We start from the raw sequence: 17,949 nt of genomic DNA on the forward strand, positions 1-17,949 counted from the left end.
TATAGTATTATCACTGTCCCCATTTTTGCTCTTTTTACTTTTTGACACAAAGTTCTAAATATTATTATATAATATATTATTGTATACATTATTGTATATTCAAAATTCAATGTTATGATGAATGAACCAATAGAAATGCTCCAAATAGACTTGTAGTAAAACCTTTTACATTGCCCTTGTCATTTTTTTTGTGTGACACCATCATTAACGATGATTAATTTGTTTACTGTTAATTTATTTATGTTTCACATATATGTTATATATGTTGACATAGAGATATAATGTCCAGTTATATGTTACATATATTTAATAATGTGAAAAATAAGTTATTTAATAATTTAGAGTAGTTGAATGCATTAATTAGAAGGGGTGTATATATTATACATTTGAACATAAGTATATTAATATATATTATACTCAATATATATTAGTATCATGCTATGTATTTACAAGTAAAGGCTTTTATTATTTTTGTATTTTATTTTGCATTTTTACTATGTTTTTTCTTGTGTATTCATACTAAAGACTTAATCTGACTTTGAATTTGTGCTTATTTGCAGGTGCTTGGTGATTACAACCGCCAAAATAAAAGTCTTGATCAGGTGAAACATTTTATTGATGAAATCGAGTTAATCGCGAGTGAGAAAAAGGAGGATCACTTCTTCAATGTGTCGGACGAGGCGGCGCTGATCAACATTGTAGACGCTCTGGGGAGCAAGATCTTCGCTTTGGAGGGTAATGAATCTGTTTATCAGTTTAATAAGAGCTTTATTAAGAAATACAGTATTACAAACGATAATCTCACTGTATTTATACTGTATTTACTAACAGCTACATCTGGAAACCACACCTCCTCATTCGAGATGGAGATGTCTCAGTCCGGCTTTAGCGTTCACACGTCTAGAGTAAGTAGAGCTCTGAATGTAGGTATTGTGATATACAATAAAGTGGGCGGGACTACAGTATCTTATTAATTAGGTTGAATATTTTAATATTAATAACACTAAATTTAGGTATTTTGATAGACACAGACTTTCCTTAATTAGGGTGAATGTGTTAATAGCTCTAAATGGTAGGTAGGTATTGTGATATACACTTAAGTGGGCAGAGCTATAGTCTCTCATTGATTATGCTGAATATATAAATTAATATTAATAACACTCTAAGTGTAGGTATCGTGATATACACCAAAGTAGGCGGTGCTACAGTCTCATTGATTAGGGTGTATATATTAATATTAAAAACTCTAAATGTAGGAATTTTGATATACACTAAAGTGGGCAGAGCTATAGTCTCTCATTAATTATGCTGAATATATATGTTAATAAAAATAACACTCTAAATGTAGAAATAAATGTATTTATTGTGGTATACAATATAGGGGCGGGGCTACAGTCTCTCATTAATTAGGGTGAATGTATGAATATTAATAACACTAAATGTAGGTATTGTGATATACACTAAAGTGGGCAGAGCTATAATATCTCATTAATTATGCTAAATATATATATAATAATTAATAACATTCTAAATGTATGTATTGTGATATACACTCAGGTGGAGTGTATATCAGTAAAACTGTAGTCTCTCTAATTATGCTGAATATATTAAGAAATATATTTAGATATACACTAAAGTGGGTGGAGCTACAGTATTACTTTAATTAGGATGTATATATTAATAAATATTAACACTCTAAATGTGGGTATTGTGATATACACTGAAGGGGGTGGAGCTAACGTTTCTCATTGTCATGAGAATGTTTCTCATTATCGCTCGTTTGTTCTGGTTTGTTTCTTTGTTCTTTGTTTACTCGTTTATTTGTTTATTTGTTATTTATTTATTAAATTATTCTTTCTTACCCGCACTTGCGTCCGCCTCCACCTCTCCCTGCCGGGGTCTCCCTGACACTCATTAATTAGGGTGAATATATTAATATTATTAACTCTGAATGTAGGTATTGTGATATACACTCACAGTCTCTCATTAATTAGGGTTAATATATGTATATTAATAACTTTAAATGTAGGTATTTTTATATATACCAAAGTGGGCGGAGCTTACTTTTCTCATTAATTAGGGTAACAATATGAATATTAATAACTCTAAATGAGGTATTGTGGTATTTCCTTTTGGTAGAGCTTGGGATATTTTTGTGTTCTTGTCAGGAAAATATATAAAAACATGGATCTGTGGACTGATCATGATCAATAGATTTGATTATCATGTATTGATTATGTTGTTCTGCAGGCGGGTGTGATGCTGGGAGCGGTCGGGGCTTATGACTGGAACGGCACTGTGGTCATGCAGTCGGGAAACAGCTTTAAAGTGCCCAAAAAAAACACCTTCCACGACCCGCTGGTGCAGAAATACGAGGGCATGGCGGGATACGTAGGTACGACATTAGCTGTTGTCAATAAAGCAATAATACACTCGAGGTTCGTGCTATAAGGTGTCATACATGCCAATATTACACAATATTACAATATTACATAGCACAAACCTACGAATCAGTGTATTATTGAGTGTAATATTGCGATCTGTTTGGTTATAAACATTCCGGCAGTAAAATAGTTCCATTGCTGCTCTGTTTGTAGCTGCGCTGCTGTAAGCTCTGCATTATCGGCCATTTCAGTCAAAATTATGGAAATCTAAATTTACTGTAAATAAACAGAAGCACTTTTTTTTTTTTTACCAAATAACAGTTTTTTAGGAGAGCAATCTGTGTAAATTAAAGTCCGACTCATTTAACTAAAAGAAAATGTTTTTTTTTAAGAATTAAAGTTTTGTTTACTTTAATTGACAGTGCCCCCAGCGGCAAGAGCTGCGGAATTACAATAGTCCACCTTACAATCAGCTTAAAATACCCTGTATTAACTGGAAAAAATATATATATACTTAAGATTTTATTTGAATAATACAAGCTCTTAACCTGATATTAGTGGCTGATAATGTGTGTAATAATGCACATGGCATTTCTTCACTGTGCCTCTGTGGGATCCAGCGCCTCACAGTGTTGTTTAATGACATTGCATTTGGTTTGTATTTGGTTTGTAAGCGCTGCATCGTTGCTAGGTTACCTGTATGTGACGGAGTAATACATGGAGTGCTTCGGTTAGAGTGTGTTATCGCCTAATAATGTCACTCATAAAACTCCTCTCAGCCAATCACATTGCAGGGTCGGAAGTAACTGTGGTATAATGTACAGTATATGGGCGGTGGGGTCTCTCACTGTTTAATTTTTATAGGTCTTAGTTACATTACTGGTGTGTGAAACTACCTCCACCATGTTTGGAAGCTGTACTGCATCCTGCCTAGCTCTCACTGTGAGTTGTAGTAAATACTGGTAAAAATAAGCTCAGTCAAACATGACTATTACAAAAGAAGTGATGAAGTAGTTTATGGCTTCCAGTGCAATATTTAGTAGAGTAGAGTTACTCTGCATTTTTATTGAGTTTGATTCTGATACAGTACTTTGTAGTGAATTTTAGACTAATTTTAGTCTAACTAAGTTAAACTTTTCCATGGTAGACTCCAAAAATGCACAGTTCTTTTTTTATTTATGAGTTTATGAGTTTGAGTCTATGAGGATGGTCTGAGCGCGTCATTAGCTCCAGCTCTGTCACAACACTGGAATGGAGTGTTTGACAATCAGTGCTAAAAGTAGCAGGAGACAGATTGCTTTATGGATTTAAATATTTACACAACTCAACAGAACACTGTTGTAGTCTGCTGTTGACGTAGTTTAGGGGAGATGGAAAATTACGAGAGATTAAAGGATTTAATCTGCCAGTGGTTTTAAAAAATGTGCTCTGAATTGGATGAACTGGACGATGCTGACATTATCTAGTGTGAAGTAAAACGTAAACAGGCTAAATCTGCAAAACGGCATCATCTCATCAACTCAATTAAAGACTGGAAACTCTTATTACAATGAAAGTATAGGTACTGTATCAGGATCTAACTCAAATAAAAGAGCAGAAACTGTACTATAGTCCAATTATAGGCACTGTATCAGACTCTAAACCAATTAAAAAGGAGAAACTGCACTATAGTGAAGGTATGGGCACTGTTACACGATTTAACTCAATTAAAAGAGAAGAAACTGTACTATAGTGATAATATGGGTCATTTCATTAATCTAACTCGATTCAAGTAGCAGAAACAGTACTATAAAACAAGTATGGGCACTATATCATACTCTTACTCAAATAAGAGAGCAGACACACACTGTACTATAGTGCATATATGGGTGCTGTAGCACATTTTAACTCAATTAAAAGAGCAGAAACTGTAATATAGTGCAAGTATGGATACTGTTTCAAAATCCAACTCAATTAAAAGAACAGAAACTGTACTTTAATGCAAGTATGGGTACTAAATCACAATCAAACTCAATTGAAGGAGCAGAAACTGCAATATAGTGCAAGTATGGTCACTGTATCACAATCTAACTCAAATAAAAGAGGAGAAATGGTACTATAATGCAAATATGGATACTGTGTCACAATTTAACTCAATTAAAAGAGCAGAAACTGTACTATAGTGCAAATATGAATACTGTATCACAGTGTAACTCAATTACAAGAGCAGAATGGGCACTGTATCTATATCATATCTGTACTGTATCATATCTAACTCAATTAAAAGAGAACAACTGTGATATATGTCATCTTTTTCTCAATGAAGAGCCTCTCTAGAAATTCCATTGACAATCGTATTCAGCCAGTTGTGGTCTGGCTAAATTAGTTTTTCCATGTTTTTCTTCACTATCCTCATCCCTGCAGCCCATGAGTCTCTACTATTATGTAACATTACAGAGGTGGGTGTGGTTAAACTGAATCACCAGTGGAAACTCTGGCCAAACTCAGCACTGAAGATCAGGTCTGATCTGTGGTCAGTGTGCTGGTGGAGCTCCTCCCTGAGCTTCTGCACGGCGTCTGTGAGCAGGGAAAGGTCACAGATTGAATACGACGGTCGTAATCTGTGTTATAATTATTCACACACCCGAAGGAACAGCCTTTTGTTATAAATGAGCCTCGCTTCCAGTCTAAACACAGTCTAAACACAGTCCAAACACAGCGTCAGGCTCGGCTGTGCTCCCGTAAACACTCCCGCCTCACCCGCCACACAACCACCCCGACCTGCCACACATCCCTCCACACAGCACCTTTTAAGGCCTTCCCTGCAGTCCTACTCTCAGAGAGAGGGAGGCTCGGTAAACCGGCCTGAAGTGGACAAGCTGCGGGGAGGAGAGGGTCCGACACAATCCGAAATAATTAATAACTCAATAACTCAATAATGGAAAAAGCATTGGCTTGGCTCAAGAAAACATGACTAACACAGGAGGAGCAGTGAAGTGATTTATGACTTCCAGTGCAGAATTTATTAAAGCACAGTTTCCCTGCCTTTTTATTTGAATAAAATAAATAAAAAAAGAGGAGAAACTGTACTAGAAACTGTACTATTGCGAATCTCTTTTTTTACTTTAAGGATACTGCTATATTTCTGCTCTTTTATTCGAGTTAGATTGTTTTATAGTGTTCATACTTTCATTATAATATTGTTTATATTTTTTTAATTGAGTTAGATCTGTATACAGTGTCCATTACTTTACTATAGTGCAGTTTCTGAACTTGTAATTGAGTTAGATTGTGATACAGTACCCATCCTGCTTTTTTGGTGAGTTAAATTGTGATTTAGTACCCATCCTGCAATTTTAGTTGAGTTAGATTGTTTTACAGTGTTCATACTTTCATTATGATATTGTTTATATTTTTTAATTGAGTTAGATTTGTATACAGTGTCCATTACTTTACTATAGCACAGTTTCTGAACTTGTAATTGAGTTAGATTGTGATACAGTACCCATCCTGCAATTTTAGTTGAGTTAGATTGTAATACAGTACCCACATTTTCATTATAAGAGAGTTTCTGCTTTTATAATTGAGTAAGATTGTGAAACTCTATTTATACTTTAGGGATACTGCTATATTTCTGATTTTTTAGTTTATTTGAGTTGTTTCACTATAAGCAGTATCTCTGATTCGAGGCGAGTGTAGAGCAGCAGAGCTCAGACTGTAAGAATGCCTGGGCTGATTGAGCACATCTGGGGTCAGAGGTGAGGCTGATGGAATCTGATTTGTTGCTGAACTATTTGTTTGAACTCCAGCTGTGTTTTGTTGGAGCTGTAGATGGAATCTGGAGTCGGGGGTCAGTGATTGAGTTGAGTTGTTATGTGGTTAAAGGTTATGACGTGCAGTCGGCGTACACTCAGGCCGGGGTGTTCTACATCGCCGGAGCTCCGAGGTTCAACCACACGGGCCGGGTCAGCATCTACCGCTACGACGGGGAGAACATCACCATCACCCAACACCTGAGAGGAGAACAGGTACATCACCCACCATGAGGATCCAGCAGAACAGTAGACCTATAACTCTTTTCTTTGAGTTAAATTATAATACAGTACTCATACCTTTACTATAAGACAGTTTCCCTGTCTTTTATTGAGTTAGATAGTAACACAATACTCATATGTTCATTAAAATTCAGTTCCCTCTCTTGTAGTTGAGTTAGAATGTGATACACTACTTATCCTGCTCTATTAATTGAGTTAGATTGTGTTACAGTGCGCATATGTTCACTATAGTACAGTTTCCTCTCTCTTAATTGAGTTAGATTGTAATACAGTGCTTATCCTGCTGTATTAATTGAGTTAGATTGTGTTACAGTGCCCATATTTCACTATTGTACAGTTTCCTATCTTTTAATTGAGTTAGATTGAAATACAGTGCTTATCCTGCTCTATTAATTGAGTTAGATTGTGTTACAGTGCCCATATGTTCATTATAGTACAGTTTCTGCTCTTTTAATTGTGTTAGATTGTGATACAGTACTTATCGTGCTCTGTTAATTGAGTTAGATTGTGATACAGTACTTATCGTGCTCTGTTAATTGAGTTAGATTGCGATACAGTACTTATCGTGCTCTATTAATTGAGTTAGATTGTGATACACGGCTTACCGTGCTCTATTAATTGAGTTAGATTGTGATACAGTACTTCTCCTGCTTTACTAATTGAGTTAGATTGTGTTACAGTGCCCATAAGTTCACTATAGTACAGTTTCTGCACTTTCATTTGAGTTAGACTGTGAAACAGTACTCATACCTCCATTAAAGTTGAGTTTTTGAATTTTGAGAATTTTAATTGAGTCAGATTGTGACCCAGTACTTTTACTTTCATCTAAGTACAGTTTATTTCTTTATAATTGAGTTATATTGTAATACAGTATCCATACTTACTCATACTTTAATTAAAATACGGTTTCTGCTTAAAAATGTTGTTAAATGTTAATGCTAACGCTAATGCTAATGCTAATGGTAATTCTGTGTCTCAGATTGGCTCGTACTTCGGCAGCATTCTCCAGACCCTGGATGTTAATAAAGATTCCTACACGGACATTCTGCTGGTCGGCGCTCCGATGTTTATGGGTCCGGAAAGAGACGAGCAGGGCCAGGTCTACGTCTACAAGATCAGTAAAGTACGTTTATGTCTGTTTCGACATTAGAGAGCACTTCAGTTTCTGAATCAGTTTCTCTGATGTTGCTATTTATAGGTTTATGTTTGAGTAAAATGAACATTGTTGTTTTATTTTATAAACTATAGACAACATTCCTCCCAAATGCCAAATAAAAATATCGTCATTTAGAGCATTTACTTACAGAAATGAGAAATGACTGAAATAACAAAAAAGATACAAAGAAAACAAGTTCATATTCATAACGTTTTAAGAGTTCAGAAATCAATATTTGGTGGAATAACCCTGGTTATTAATCACAGTTTTCATGCATCTTGGTATGTTCTCCTCCACCAGTCTTACACACTGCTTTTGAATAACTTTATGCCTTTACTCCTGGTGCACAAATTCAAGCAGTTCAGTTTGGTTTGACGGCTTGTGATCATCCATCTTCCTCTTGATTATATTCCAGAGGTATTTTGGTCAAATCAAAGAAACTTTTTTTTTGTTTATTTGATGAGTCTGCCTCTGTCCCCAAAACAAGTGTGATGTCTCAGACTGTCTTCATTGAGTTTACAGTGTTCAAACTGATTTCTGAGGGAAAGTAAAAAGTGTTTGAGAGTGTGTTATGTATTATAACAGTGTGTGTGTGTGTGTGTGTGTGTGTGTTTTACAGGACGGTGTGTTTGAGCATGAGATGACCCTGCGGCCGGTAAATCAGAGCTGCAGCAGCAGGAATAAGAACGAGCCGTGCGGAGCGAGATTCGGCACCGCCATCGCCGCCGTCCCCGACCTCAACCTGGACGGCTTTAACGACGTGGTGATCGGATCACCGCTGGAGAACGACCACCGGGGGGCGGTGTACATCTACCACGGCCACAAGAACTCCATACGCGAGAAATACGTCCAGGTACGAACAATACATACAGGACTCTGTTAGTCCCCTGTAGAATCCTGCTGCTTCTAAAGGTTCTAAACGGAGGGTTATGTGCTACTGTGGCATCTGGATTATTAAATTAATTCTTTAAAAACATTTATTAATGATATTTTTAAACATATTAAATATTTGACAGAGTGACTAAACTTTAGAAGTTATTAAAAGTTGTTGGACATCAAAAATCTAAAATCTAAATTTAAGTTGGGTCATAGAACTCTTTTTGGGTAAGGAACATGAAGGTTAAAAAAGAGCAAAATGATAAAAGAAAATCGGTACCACTTTAAAATAAGACTACCTTTATAAAGGGTTTATAAATGGGTTACAATTAGTTTATTAACGGTTACTATTTAGGTTGTAAATGCCTTTAAAAAATCATTAATAATCAGTTATAACACATACGTCAAAAGGGCAACAATGACCAGTTTGTCAAATAGTGAACCCACAGCCCTCTATACAGTTGCCCTTTCTACGTATATATGTTATAACTGATTATTAATGATTTTTAAGGCGTTTACAACCAAATTAGTAACCATTAATAAACTAATTGTAAACCATTTAAAAACCCTTTATACAGGTAGTCTTATTTTAAAGTGGTACCAGAAAATCTGTCAAAAAAACAATAATTCATATAAAAAGTAATTTATTAGTAAATATTTTCGAGTTTTTTTTTTTTTTTTAGAACAGTTGCTTTACTACATTGCATACTGTTTTAGTTGTTGATTTATTCATTTAATAATTAAAACAATAGCTCTAAAGCTATGTGTGTGTAAAGTGTATATATATATATATATATATGTCTGTGTTTGTAGAGAATAGCAGCTGGAGGCGATGGTGATAAGATGAAGTTTTTCGGTCAGTCCATCCACGGAATCATGGACCTGAATGACGACGGCATCATCGACGTGACCATAGGAGGAATAGGAGGAGCCGCACTTTACTGGTAATTGTTATTATTATTATTTTTTATTATTTTAATTATTAATTATTTAATACTGTATTGCACACAATGTTACAATCCAGCAGTTCCCAGTGGTGTAATATAACATCGCATGTGTCCTCTGTGGCCATCTGTACTCTGAATATGTCAGGATAATATGTTTTCCTCCTTGTTCATTTAACATTAGGCATCCTAGTAAGTGCACAACATTAAAATCGAGATAAAAATGGAGAAAAAATAGCCGTCTATATAAATGTGTTGTGCACTCCACCGCATTTGTTTTTTTAAATTAATTTATTTCCATTTTTTCCACTTATTTTCTTCTAATTTAGCTAGGCCAATTGTCCAATCCCTTCATCTGTTAGCTGATACCCAGCTGTATATCCCCCTGTCACTAGTGATGCCACAGCACAAACAGGTTGAAGACTAGGACACGCCTCCTCCGATACATGTGAAGTCAGACTCTGCCTCGTTACAAGAGTAGCATCACAGCGCTAACACTCGGAGGAAAGCGCTGCGACTATCAGCTTTCAGTTCTGATACATCAGCTCACAGACGCAGCCTTGTGCTGATCCACATCACCCTAGGAGTGATAAGAGGGAAAGAGCTCCATCTACTGTACTGTACCCACCCAGAGAGAGAGAGCAAGACCTACTGTGCTCTCTCAGGGCTCTGGCAGCTGAAGGCAAGTTGCATGACCAGGATTGGAACCAGCGATCTCCCGATCATAGAAGCAGCACTTTAGAGTTTTTTACGCACAGAATTATCAGTGTTAGCGATACTAATTTCCTTAAAGTAATGTTTTATGGCGTGATTTTTTGCCAGGCTAAAGTTTAAGAGTTGAGAATTTCCAAAATGAAACTGTGCAGCAGGCGGAACTGGCCGACAGTAGGGGCAATGACTCTACTTCTGCATGTTTCCCATATTAGTCCAGCACTTCCTTCCGGGTGCATCTGTTGTTATTATTATTATTTATTTGATAGTTAATGTGTGTTATAGTTCCCATCATTCATCATATAGAAGTTTATTCTGTAGAAACAAGCAAAGCGGTTCCTTGAGGATTCAAACCAAAGTTTGGCTGTTTGGATCCGGGCCTGAACTTTGCTCTTGAGTTACGAGCCGTTTCCTCCAAAACTGCCCCACTCTCTCTCTCTCTTTCTCTCTCTCTCTCTCTCTCTCTTTCTCACTGACTCTCGCTCGCCCTCACTTTCGCTCTCCGGAGCCCGAGAGCAAACAGAGGAACCGGACCTCGCTTCCTTTCTCAGACCGATCGGACAGAGCAGCTGCAGGACCGGAGCTTGGAAACTGGCGACCTCCACCATCCATTACTTCCTGTTCTCCACCCAGTCCATTAGGAGCGCTGCGTTCCCCAGGCTGACTCCCGCGTTCTGGTCCCAGGAATGTCTGGACGGCGGTTCTGCTGCTTTTGCCCGGAATGACACTGTGATCAGCAGCTGCTGTTTCAGTATCCAGCAGAACCTGCAGAACCTGTAGGACCTACTGCACCACATCAGGCCCAGAATAAACATCAGTTCTCTAAAAGTTCTCAGAAAGTCCGGATCAGAGTCAGAATACAGGGGTTGAACAATGAAACTGAAACACCTGTCATTTTAGTGTGGGAGATTTCATGGCTAAATTGGATCAGCCTGGTGGCCAATCTTCATTAATTGCACATTGTACCAGAGCAGAGTGTAAAGGTTCAGTTAGCAGGGTAAGAGCACAGTTTTGCTCAAAATATTGCAGTGCACACAACATTATGGGTGACATATCAGAGTTCAAAAGAGGACAAATTGTTGGTGCACGTCTTGCTGGCGCATCTGTGACCAAGACAGCAAATCTTTGTGATGTATCAAGAGCCACGGTATCCAGGGTAATGTCAGCATACCACCAAGAAGGACCAACCACATCCAACAGGATTAACTGTGGATGCTGTAAAAGGAATCTGTTCGGGTGCTAACCCGGATTGTATCCAAAAAACACAAATCACAGCAGAATTCAATGTGCACCTTAACTCTCCTGTTTTCACCAGAACTGTCCATCGGGACAATAAATTATTGTGGTCTAAAACCAGGTGTTTCAGATTCATTGTCCAACCCCTGTATATTCCGAAGCCCTGTTGCCATTTAAACGATGCAGGCGGGTGTAAGACAGACCAAAGAAGCATGAAAGCACAAGACATGGAAGGAACTAAAGACACCTCTTTATTATAAAACTATTCAAAACTGTTGATTAAATTAATCCCTCACTGTGATTTTGGTTTGGTCTCCAGGTCACGAGACGTAGCGGAGCTCCATGCAGAGATGACCTTCGACCTGAACAAGATCAACTTGCAGCAGCCGACGTGTAACATCCAGGGACGGGACACGGTGTGTGTGAACGCGAAAGTGTGTTTCACCTACAAAATCAAATCGGAGAAAGAGACGAGCACGAGGACCGGTGAGCATCTTCACTTCTACATCAGTCCACCAATAAAGACAGTAAAACAGAAAAGTGTCGCTTCAGAACTATCACTTTAAATATGCAGTCTGTAAATGGAATGTTTCTGCTTGAGTTTGATGGTTTAGTTGTTCAAGTCTTTCAGCTAGATTGGCCAATTGCTAATACTGATCGAGAGTTGAGCTAATGTTCTTTACTATCTGGAATCAACCACATTATTAACACTGTGGAACTCATGAGATCTATACTCTGTAAGAGTATAAATCTGTATATTTGATAATGGTTAAATGTATTTAATTTGCAGTGTTTGCTGGTTTGTGTGGTTAGTGGTGTTTGTTAGTTCTGCTGTGTTGCTGTGATAATAGCTATACATTGTATGGGCTGACACATGCACTCTGTGGAGGGTTATCCTGTTATTGCGGTTAAAAGTGTGTAATCTCTTCCTCCACGAGACGCATTAGTCTTACACATTCTACACATATGAGTTTTACCAGGCCTTATAGGCAACTCTTTTCACTCCTTCTTAGGCTATTTGTTTTGCACTGTTTGTAACACTGTTGAGCAGTTATCACCAGTACTGCAGTTATCTCATACTGTTGAGCAGTATGATACCAGTTGCCATCTCTTTGAATGTACAGAGACTGAAATACTGCAAACTGAAGCTCTAACCATTTTAGAAACATATTTTTATAGCGTTTAGATCAATAATGTACAAAAAAACTAAATGATTTAGATATATTTTTGGCTACTGCGCTTGCGCAGATCTCCACATCGAGTCTAGAATGCTGATGTTTCTTACAGCCAATTGATATTTCCATCTTTAGCTGTAGTTCACTCTCTCTTTCTGTCTCTCTCTCTCTGTCTCTCTCTCTCTTTCTGTCTCTCTCTCTCTCTGCAGACATCCGGTACAGTCTGACGCTGGACTCGTTGCGTGCGATTGCCAGGGGGCGGTTCAGAGACACGGACGACAGAAAGATCCAGAGGAACACCATCATCTCGCACCACCTGTGCACCAACCACTCCTTCTACATGTCGGCAAGTAAATCACCCCTCACACCAACACACACTTTAATACGGCGTCTCTTTTAAAGCGGAGTGTTTATCTGTTTTACCTTTCTTTAGCAGTTCTGCACATCTTGAAAACCTTGTTTTTTAATCCAGCTGCTCAATTCACATCACGCTAGTTACCTTGATGTTGGATGTAGGGGGATCTAGACGTCAGAGTTAAAGCTCTTCTCAGAACAGGTAGCACGAAATACAGCCCAGAAACAGGAGGCCTAATGTGAACCAGAGAGCGTGGCATCAAACAGCAGCGGAGAAATTACCGAGAAATTACATCCAGAACTTTCCTCTGTAGATATCTCTCAGAGTAGATATCGCTTACAGCAACCTGGACTGGCCAACACATGCCTTCCATTAAAACACCACAGTATAGAAGGTGGACTAAGGTGGACGTCACCCCTTAGTTAATTTTACCACTTAGCCCTACTCCTCCTGATTCTTGTAAGGCTGGAGGGGTAGGTCAGTGGAAGTGTTAGGACTTCACTCCAAACAAAGGACTATGAGAATCTCTGGCAAGATTAAGCACAAGCAACCAAAAATGATGATAACCACTATGTTATTACCATAGTTTAAAATGTAATTTCAGTGTTTTATGGTCGTTTTCTTCATAAAAAGCATTTTTAAAAAGCCACTGGAATGTATCGGTAGCTTGCTAGTTAAATTTCCTAAATTCCGCCTTAAACAGTGCAACAGACAGCAGAGGCTGCATCACTTAAGGTGGAACAGAAAAAACAAACAAACAATAAATAAATAAAAGCTATTAAAAGTTCATTTCATTGAACACTATACACTAGTATAGTGTAAAAGCAGTCAGGTCAGTAATATTAGTTTACTGTTCTGCAGGAGAAGCTGGACTTCAGGGATCCGCTGATGGTGTCTCTTGACTTTGGTTTGGCGAATGAAGACAGTGGACCAGTTCTGGATGGAGATTTACCAACATCACTAAACAAAACGGTAAGCCAGAAAACTCAATCCAATACTTCTGGATGAGATGAGTTGGGTATGAGTTTAGGATGAGTTGAGGATGAGTTGGGGATTAGTTTAGGATGAGTTGAGGATGTGTTGGGAATGATGTCGGGATGAGTTGAGGATGAGTTGGGGATTAATTTAGGATGAGTTGAGGATTTGTTGGGTATAAGTTGAGATGGAGTTGGGTATGAGTTGAGGATAAGCTGAGGATGAGTTGATTATGACTTGAGGATGAGATGGGGATAAGTTGAGGATGGGTTGGGTATGAGTTGAGATGGAGTTGGGTATGAGTTAAGGATGAGTTGAGGACAAGTTGAGGATGAGTTGATGATGACTTGAGGATGAGATGAGGATGAGTTGGGTATGAGTTGAGGATGGGCTGGGGAAGAGTTCGGCATGGGTTAAGAATGAGCTGAGGATAGGTTGGGTATGACTTGAGTATGAAATGAGGATGGGTTGGGAATGGGTTAAGGATGGGTTGGGGAAGATTTGGGGTTGAGTTGAGTATGAGATGGGGATGAAATGAGGATGGGTTGTGAATGGGTTAAGGATGGGTTGGGGAAGAGTGGGGGTTGAGTTGAGTATGAGATTGGGATGAATTGAGGATGAGTTGGGGGGTATACGTTGAGGATGAGTGTGGGATGAGTAAGGTATGAGTTAAGGATGAATTGAGGATTAGTTGGAGATGAGCTGAGGATGAGTTGAGGATCAGTTGGGGATGGGTTGAGGATGAGTTGGGGATGGTTTGAGGATCAGTTGAGGTGGGTTGAGGATCAGTTGAGGATGGGTCGAGGATGAGTTCAGGAAGGGTTGGGGATGAGTTGAGGATGAGTTGGGGATGAGTTGAGGATAAGTTGGGGATGGGTTGGGGACGAGTTGAGGATGAGTTGGGGATGAGTTGAGGATAAGTTGGGGATGAGTTGAGGATGGGTTGGGGATGAGTTCAGGATGGGTTAGCGAAGAGTTGGGGGTGGGTTGGGGAAGAGTTGGGGATGGGTTGGGGAAGAGTTGGGGATGGGTTGGGGAAGAGTTGAGGATGAGTTCAGGATGGGTTGGGGAAGAGTTGGGGATGGGTTGGGGAAGAGTTGAGGATGAGTTCAGGATGGGTTGGGGAAGAGTTGGGGATGAGTTCAGGATGGGTTGGGGAAGAGTTGGGGATGGGTTGGGGAAATGTTGCGGATGTTACTACTATTATTATTATTCATTAATTAGATGGGATTTCTGAATCGCAAAAAAAAAATCTGTGATTTTGCATTAATTTCTATGACAGTTACAGTATTCTAAATAGAGATTTTAGTGAGTTTTTAGTGTAGTTTATAGTGAGCAGCTCACTCCACAGTGCGAGTAATGAGGATCAGGAGCTTTACGGTTAGACTGGTGTATCTGATTGAGGTTTGGCACGGCCGTGTGGGGAACAGCTGTGATCCATCCACACCATGTTTAAGTGTTACAAGTAAGTGGGAGATTTTCTGTAGTTAAAAAGCAGTTAAAGAAACACACACACACACACACAGTCACACACACACACACACACACACACTGCTGTAATGATCCTCTGAAGAGCTGGGAACCAGTGTGGAGGCATTAACTGTGATTGTGTTCATTATAGAGGCAGTTTCCCACAGCAGCTCAGACTGATAATACAGTGTTAAACTGTTAAAGCTTTTGGCCTTTTTAACTGTTCTGACCAATCAGATTGTAGCTGTTGGAAAAGGTGAAAGACAGACTTACAGACAGGTGGACAAATGGATAGACAGACAGATACAGAGAGAGAAAAAGACAAACATACAGACAAATATATAAACAGAGGCACAGACAGACAGACAGGTGGACAGGCACAGACCTAAGGATAAATAGATAATACCGTGGTGAACAGCATTTGTTCTTTTTACCTGTTCTGACCAATCAGAATCCAAGGAATTCATCAGACAGACAACTATATAGTTATTGGATCAGGTGAAAGTCAGACTTACAGACCGGTGGACAAATGGATAGACAGACAGACAGGTAGACAGGCAGGAAGACATACAGATCTGTGGACAGACAGGCAGACAGACACAGACCAAAGGATAGATATATGTCTGTCTGCCTCCCTATTTGTCTACCTGTCTGTCTATTTATGTGTCTATCGACCTAACTGTCTGTCTGTAAGCCTGTCTGTCTGTTTATCTGTCTTTCTCTGTCTGGTTATCTTTTTTTCTGTGTTCTTCTTTTTGTCTGTCTGTCTGTCTGTTGATCTTGTTCCTCCTCCAGTAGCAGCAGCTCGTAGGAGTGTTTCATGAATTCCAGCACAGTCCTGTGTGTGTGTGTGTGTGTGTGTCAGTGTGTGTGTAGTGGACAGTGTACAGCTCAGAGCTATTATTATGTCATTATTATATTATACATTAGAGTAGATCAGATTAGATTGCTATTATGTTGGATTATACTTTCCTTGCGTGTTAACTGTGTGTGTGTGTGTGTGTGTGCTGCAGATTGCATTGGTGGACTGTGGGAATAACAACAAGTGCATCGCTGACCTGCAGTTGAAAGCAGAGGCCAACATCAGCAGGTAATCAGCTTTCACTCAGCTAAAAATAATATTTACAATGATTACACATATATATAAAATCTACTCCACGAGCAATTACATTTTTAAATAATGTAATAATTTAATAATGGTAAATCAGGTGTGCTGCTATAGGAAACCTGTACACTGTGCCCTCTGCAGATACAGACACAGTATTATTCATTGTTCAGCTCTGCCCCCTTGTGGTCATTTTTAGTCAGTACTGCACAAACATCACCAAACTATATAACCATGTAAATACAGGGTTTGGACAGTGAAACTGAAACACCTGTCATTTTAGTGTGGGAGGTTTCATGGCTAAATTGGAGCAGCCTGGTGGCCAATCTTTCTCATTAATTGCACATTGCACCAGTAAGAGCAGAGTGTAAAGGTTTAATTTGCAGGGTAAGAGCACAGTTGTGAGGAGTTTAGAGGACAAATTGTCTTCGTCTTGCTGGCGCATCTGTGACCAAGACAGCAAGTCTTTGTGATGTATCAAGAGCCACGGTATCCAGGGTAACCACATCCAACAGGATTAACTGTGGACGCTGTAAGAGGAAGCTGTCTGAAAGGGATGTTCGGGTGCTAACCCGGATTGTATCCAAAAAACATAAAACCACGGCTGATCAAATCACGACAGAATTCAATGTGCACCTCAACTCTCCTGTTTCCACCAGAACTGTCCGTCACCACAATAAATTATTATGCTCTAAAACCAGGTGTTTCAGTTTTATTGTCCAACCCCTGTATATACGTACATACATATAATGTATACTGTCTCTGTGATCTGCAGGCTCCTCATTAAGGCTAGTCAGGAGAAGTTCCAGGTCAGTATAAACATTAAGAACAGTGGAGATAACGCCTACAACACCAGGGTCATCCTGAGCACCACCGAAAACATCAACTACGTCAAGGTGGAGGTCAGTATCAATACATTATTATGGGTTCAAAAAGCTTGTAGTCTAGTGATGACTGATGTGATCCAGATACTAGAGGGTTAAATGTTTAAAGCCCAGAACTGTTGGGTAGCTGAGCCAACAAGTAGAAGTATGTGATCATTTACATAAACCAGCATAATGATTATCATCTTTAACAAGTATGTGTAATAATTACATTTGATGAGCTGCTGCAGACATTCTTAATCTTTCTCTCTGTGTCTCTCTCTGTCTTTCTCTCCACAGCCTAAAGATAAGGACTGTGAGCTCAATAATACGCGGGTGGTGTGTGCAGTGGGATACCCCTTCCTCAAAACCAACGCAGTGGTAAAACTCTCCTCCATCTCCTCCATATTTGTGCAAATAATACAAATGGAGGGGTAGACAGACAGACAGACAGATTTGTAGAAAGACAGACAGATGGGCAGATAAATGTACAGCAAGATAGACAGACAGACAGACAGACAGACAGACAGACAGATAGATAGATAGATAGATAGATAGATGAACATACTGATGAAGAGAGAAACAGATGGGCAAAGAAATGTACCGATAGATAGATAGATAGATAGATAGATAGATAGATAGATAGATAGATAGATAGATAGATA

The 17,949-nt window shown here is 38.9% G+C and overlaps 1 protein-coding gene across 1 annotated transcript in view; it reads left to right on the plus strand.

Moving 5' to 3' along the window:
• Positions 1-17,949, plus strand: part of itga1 (integrin, alpha 1) — a 91,378-nt gene that overhangs the window by 60,194 nt on the left and 13,235 nt on the right. Inside the window, exons 9-21 of the mRNA XM_049469001.1 lie at positions 561-735; positions 832-905; positions 2,251-2,395; positions 6,249-6,391; positions 7,398-7,541; positions 8,194-8,427; positions 9,264-9,394; positions 11,661-11,827; positions 12,726-12,862; positions 13,733-13,843; positions 16,330-16,406; positions 17,197-17,323; positions 17,585-17,665. Coding sequence (XP_049324958.1) covers positions 561-735; positions 832-905; positions 2,251-2,395; positions 6,249-6,391; positions 7,398-7,541; positions 8,194-8,427; positions 9,264-9,394; positions 11,661-11,827; positions 12,726-12,862; positions 13,733-13,843; positions 16,330-16,406; positions 17,197-17,323; positions 17,585-17,665 — 1,746 coding nt within the window. The remainder of the gene's footprint in view (positions 1-560; positions 736-831; positions 906-2,250; positions 2,396-6,248; positions 6,392-7,397; positions 7,542-8,193; positions 8,428-9,263; positions 9,395-11,660; positions 11,828-12,725; positions 12,863-13,732; positions 13,844-16,329; positions 16,407-17,196; positions 17,324-17,584; positions 17,666-17,949) is intronic.

The sequence above is a fragment of the Astyanax mexicanus genome, chromosome 20 (genome assembly GCF_023375975.1).
Source record: "Astyanax mexicanus isolate ESR-SI-001 chromosome 20, AstMex3_surface, whole genome shotgun sequence".
Classification (NCBI taxonomy): Eukaryota; Metazoa; Chordata; class Actinopteri; order Characiformes; family Acestrorhamphidae; genus Astyanax; species Astyanax mexicanus.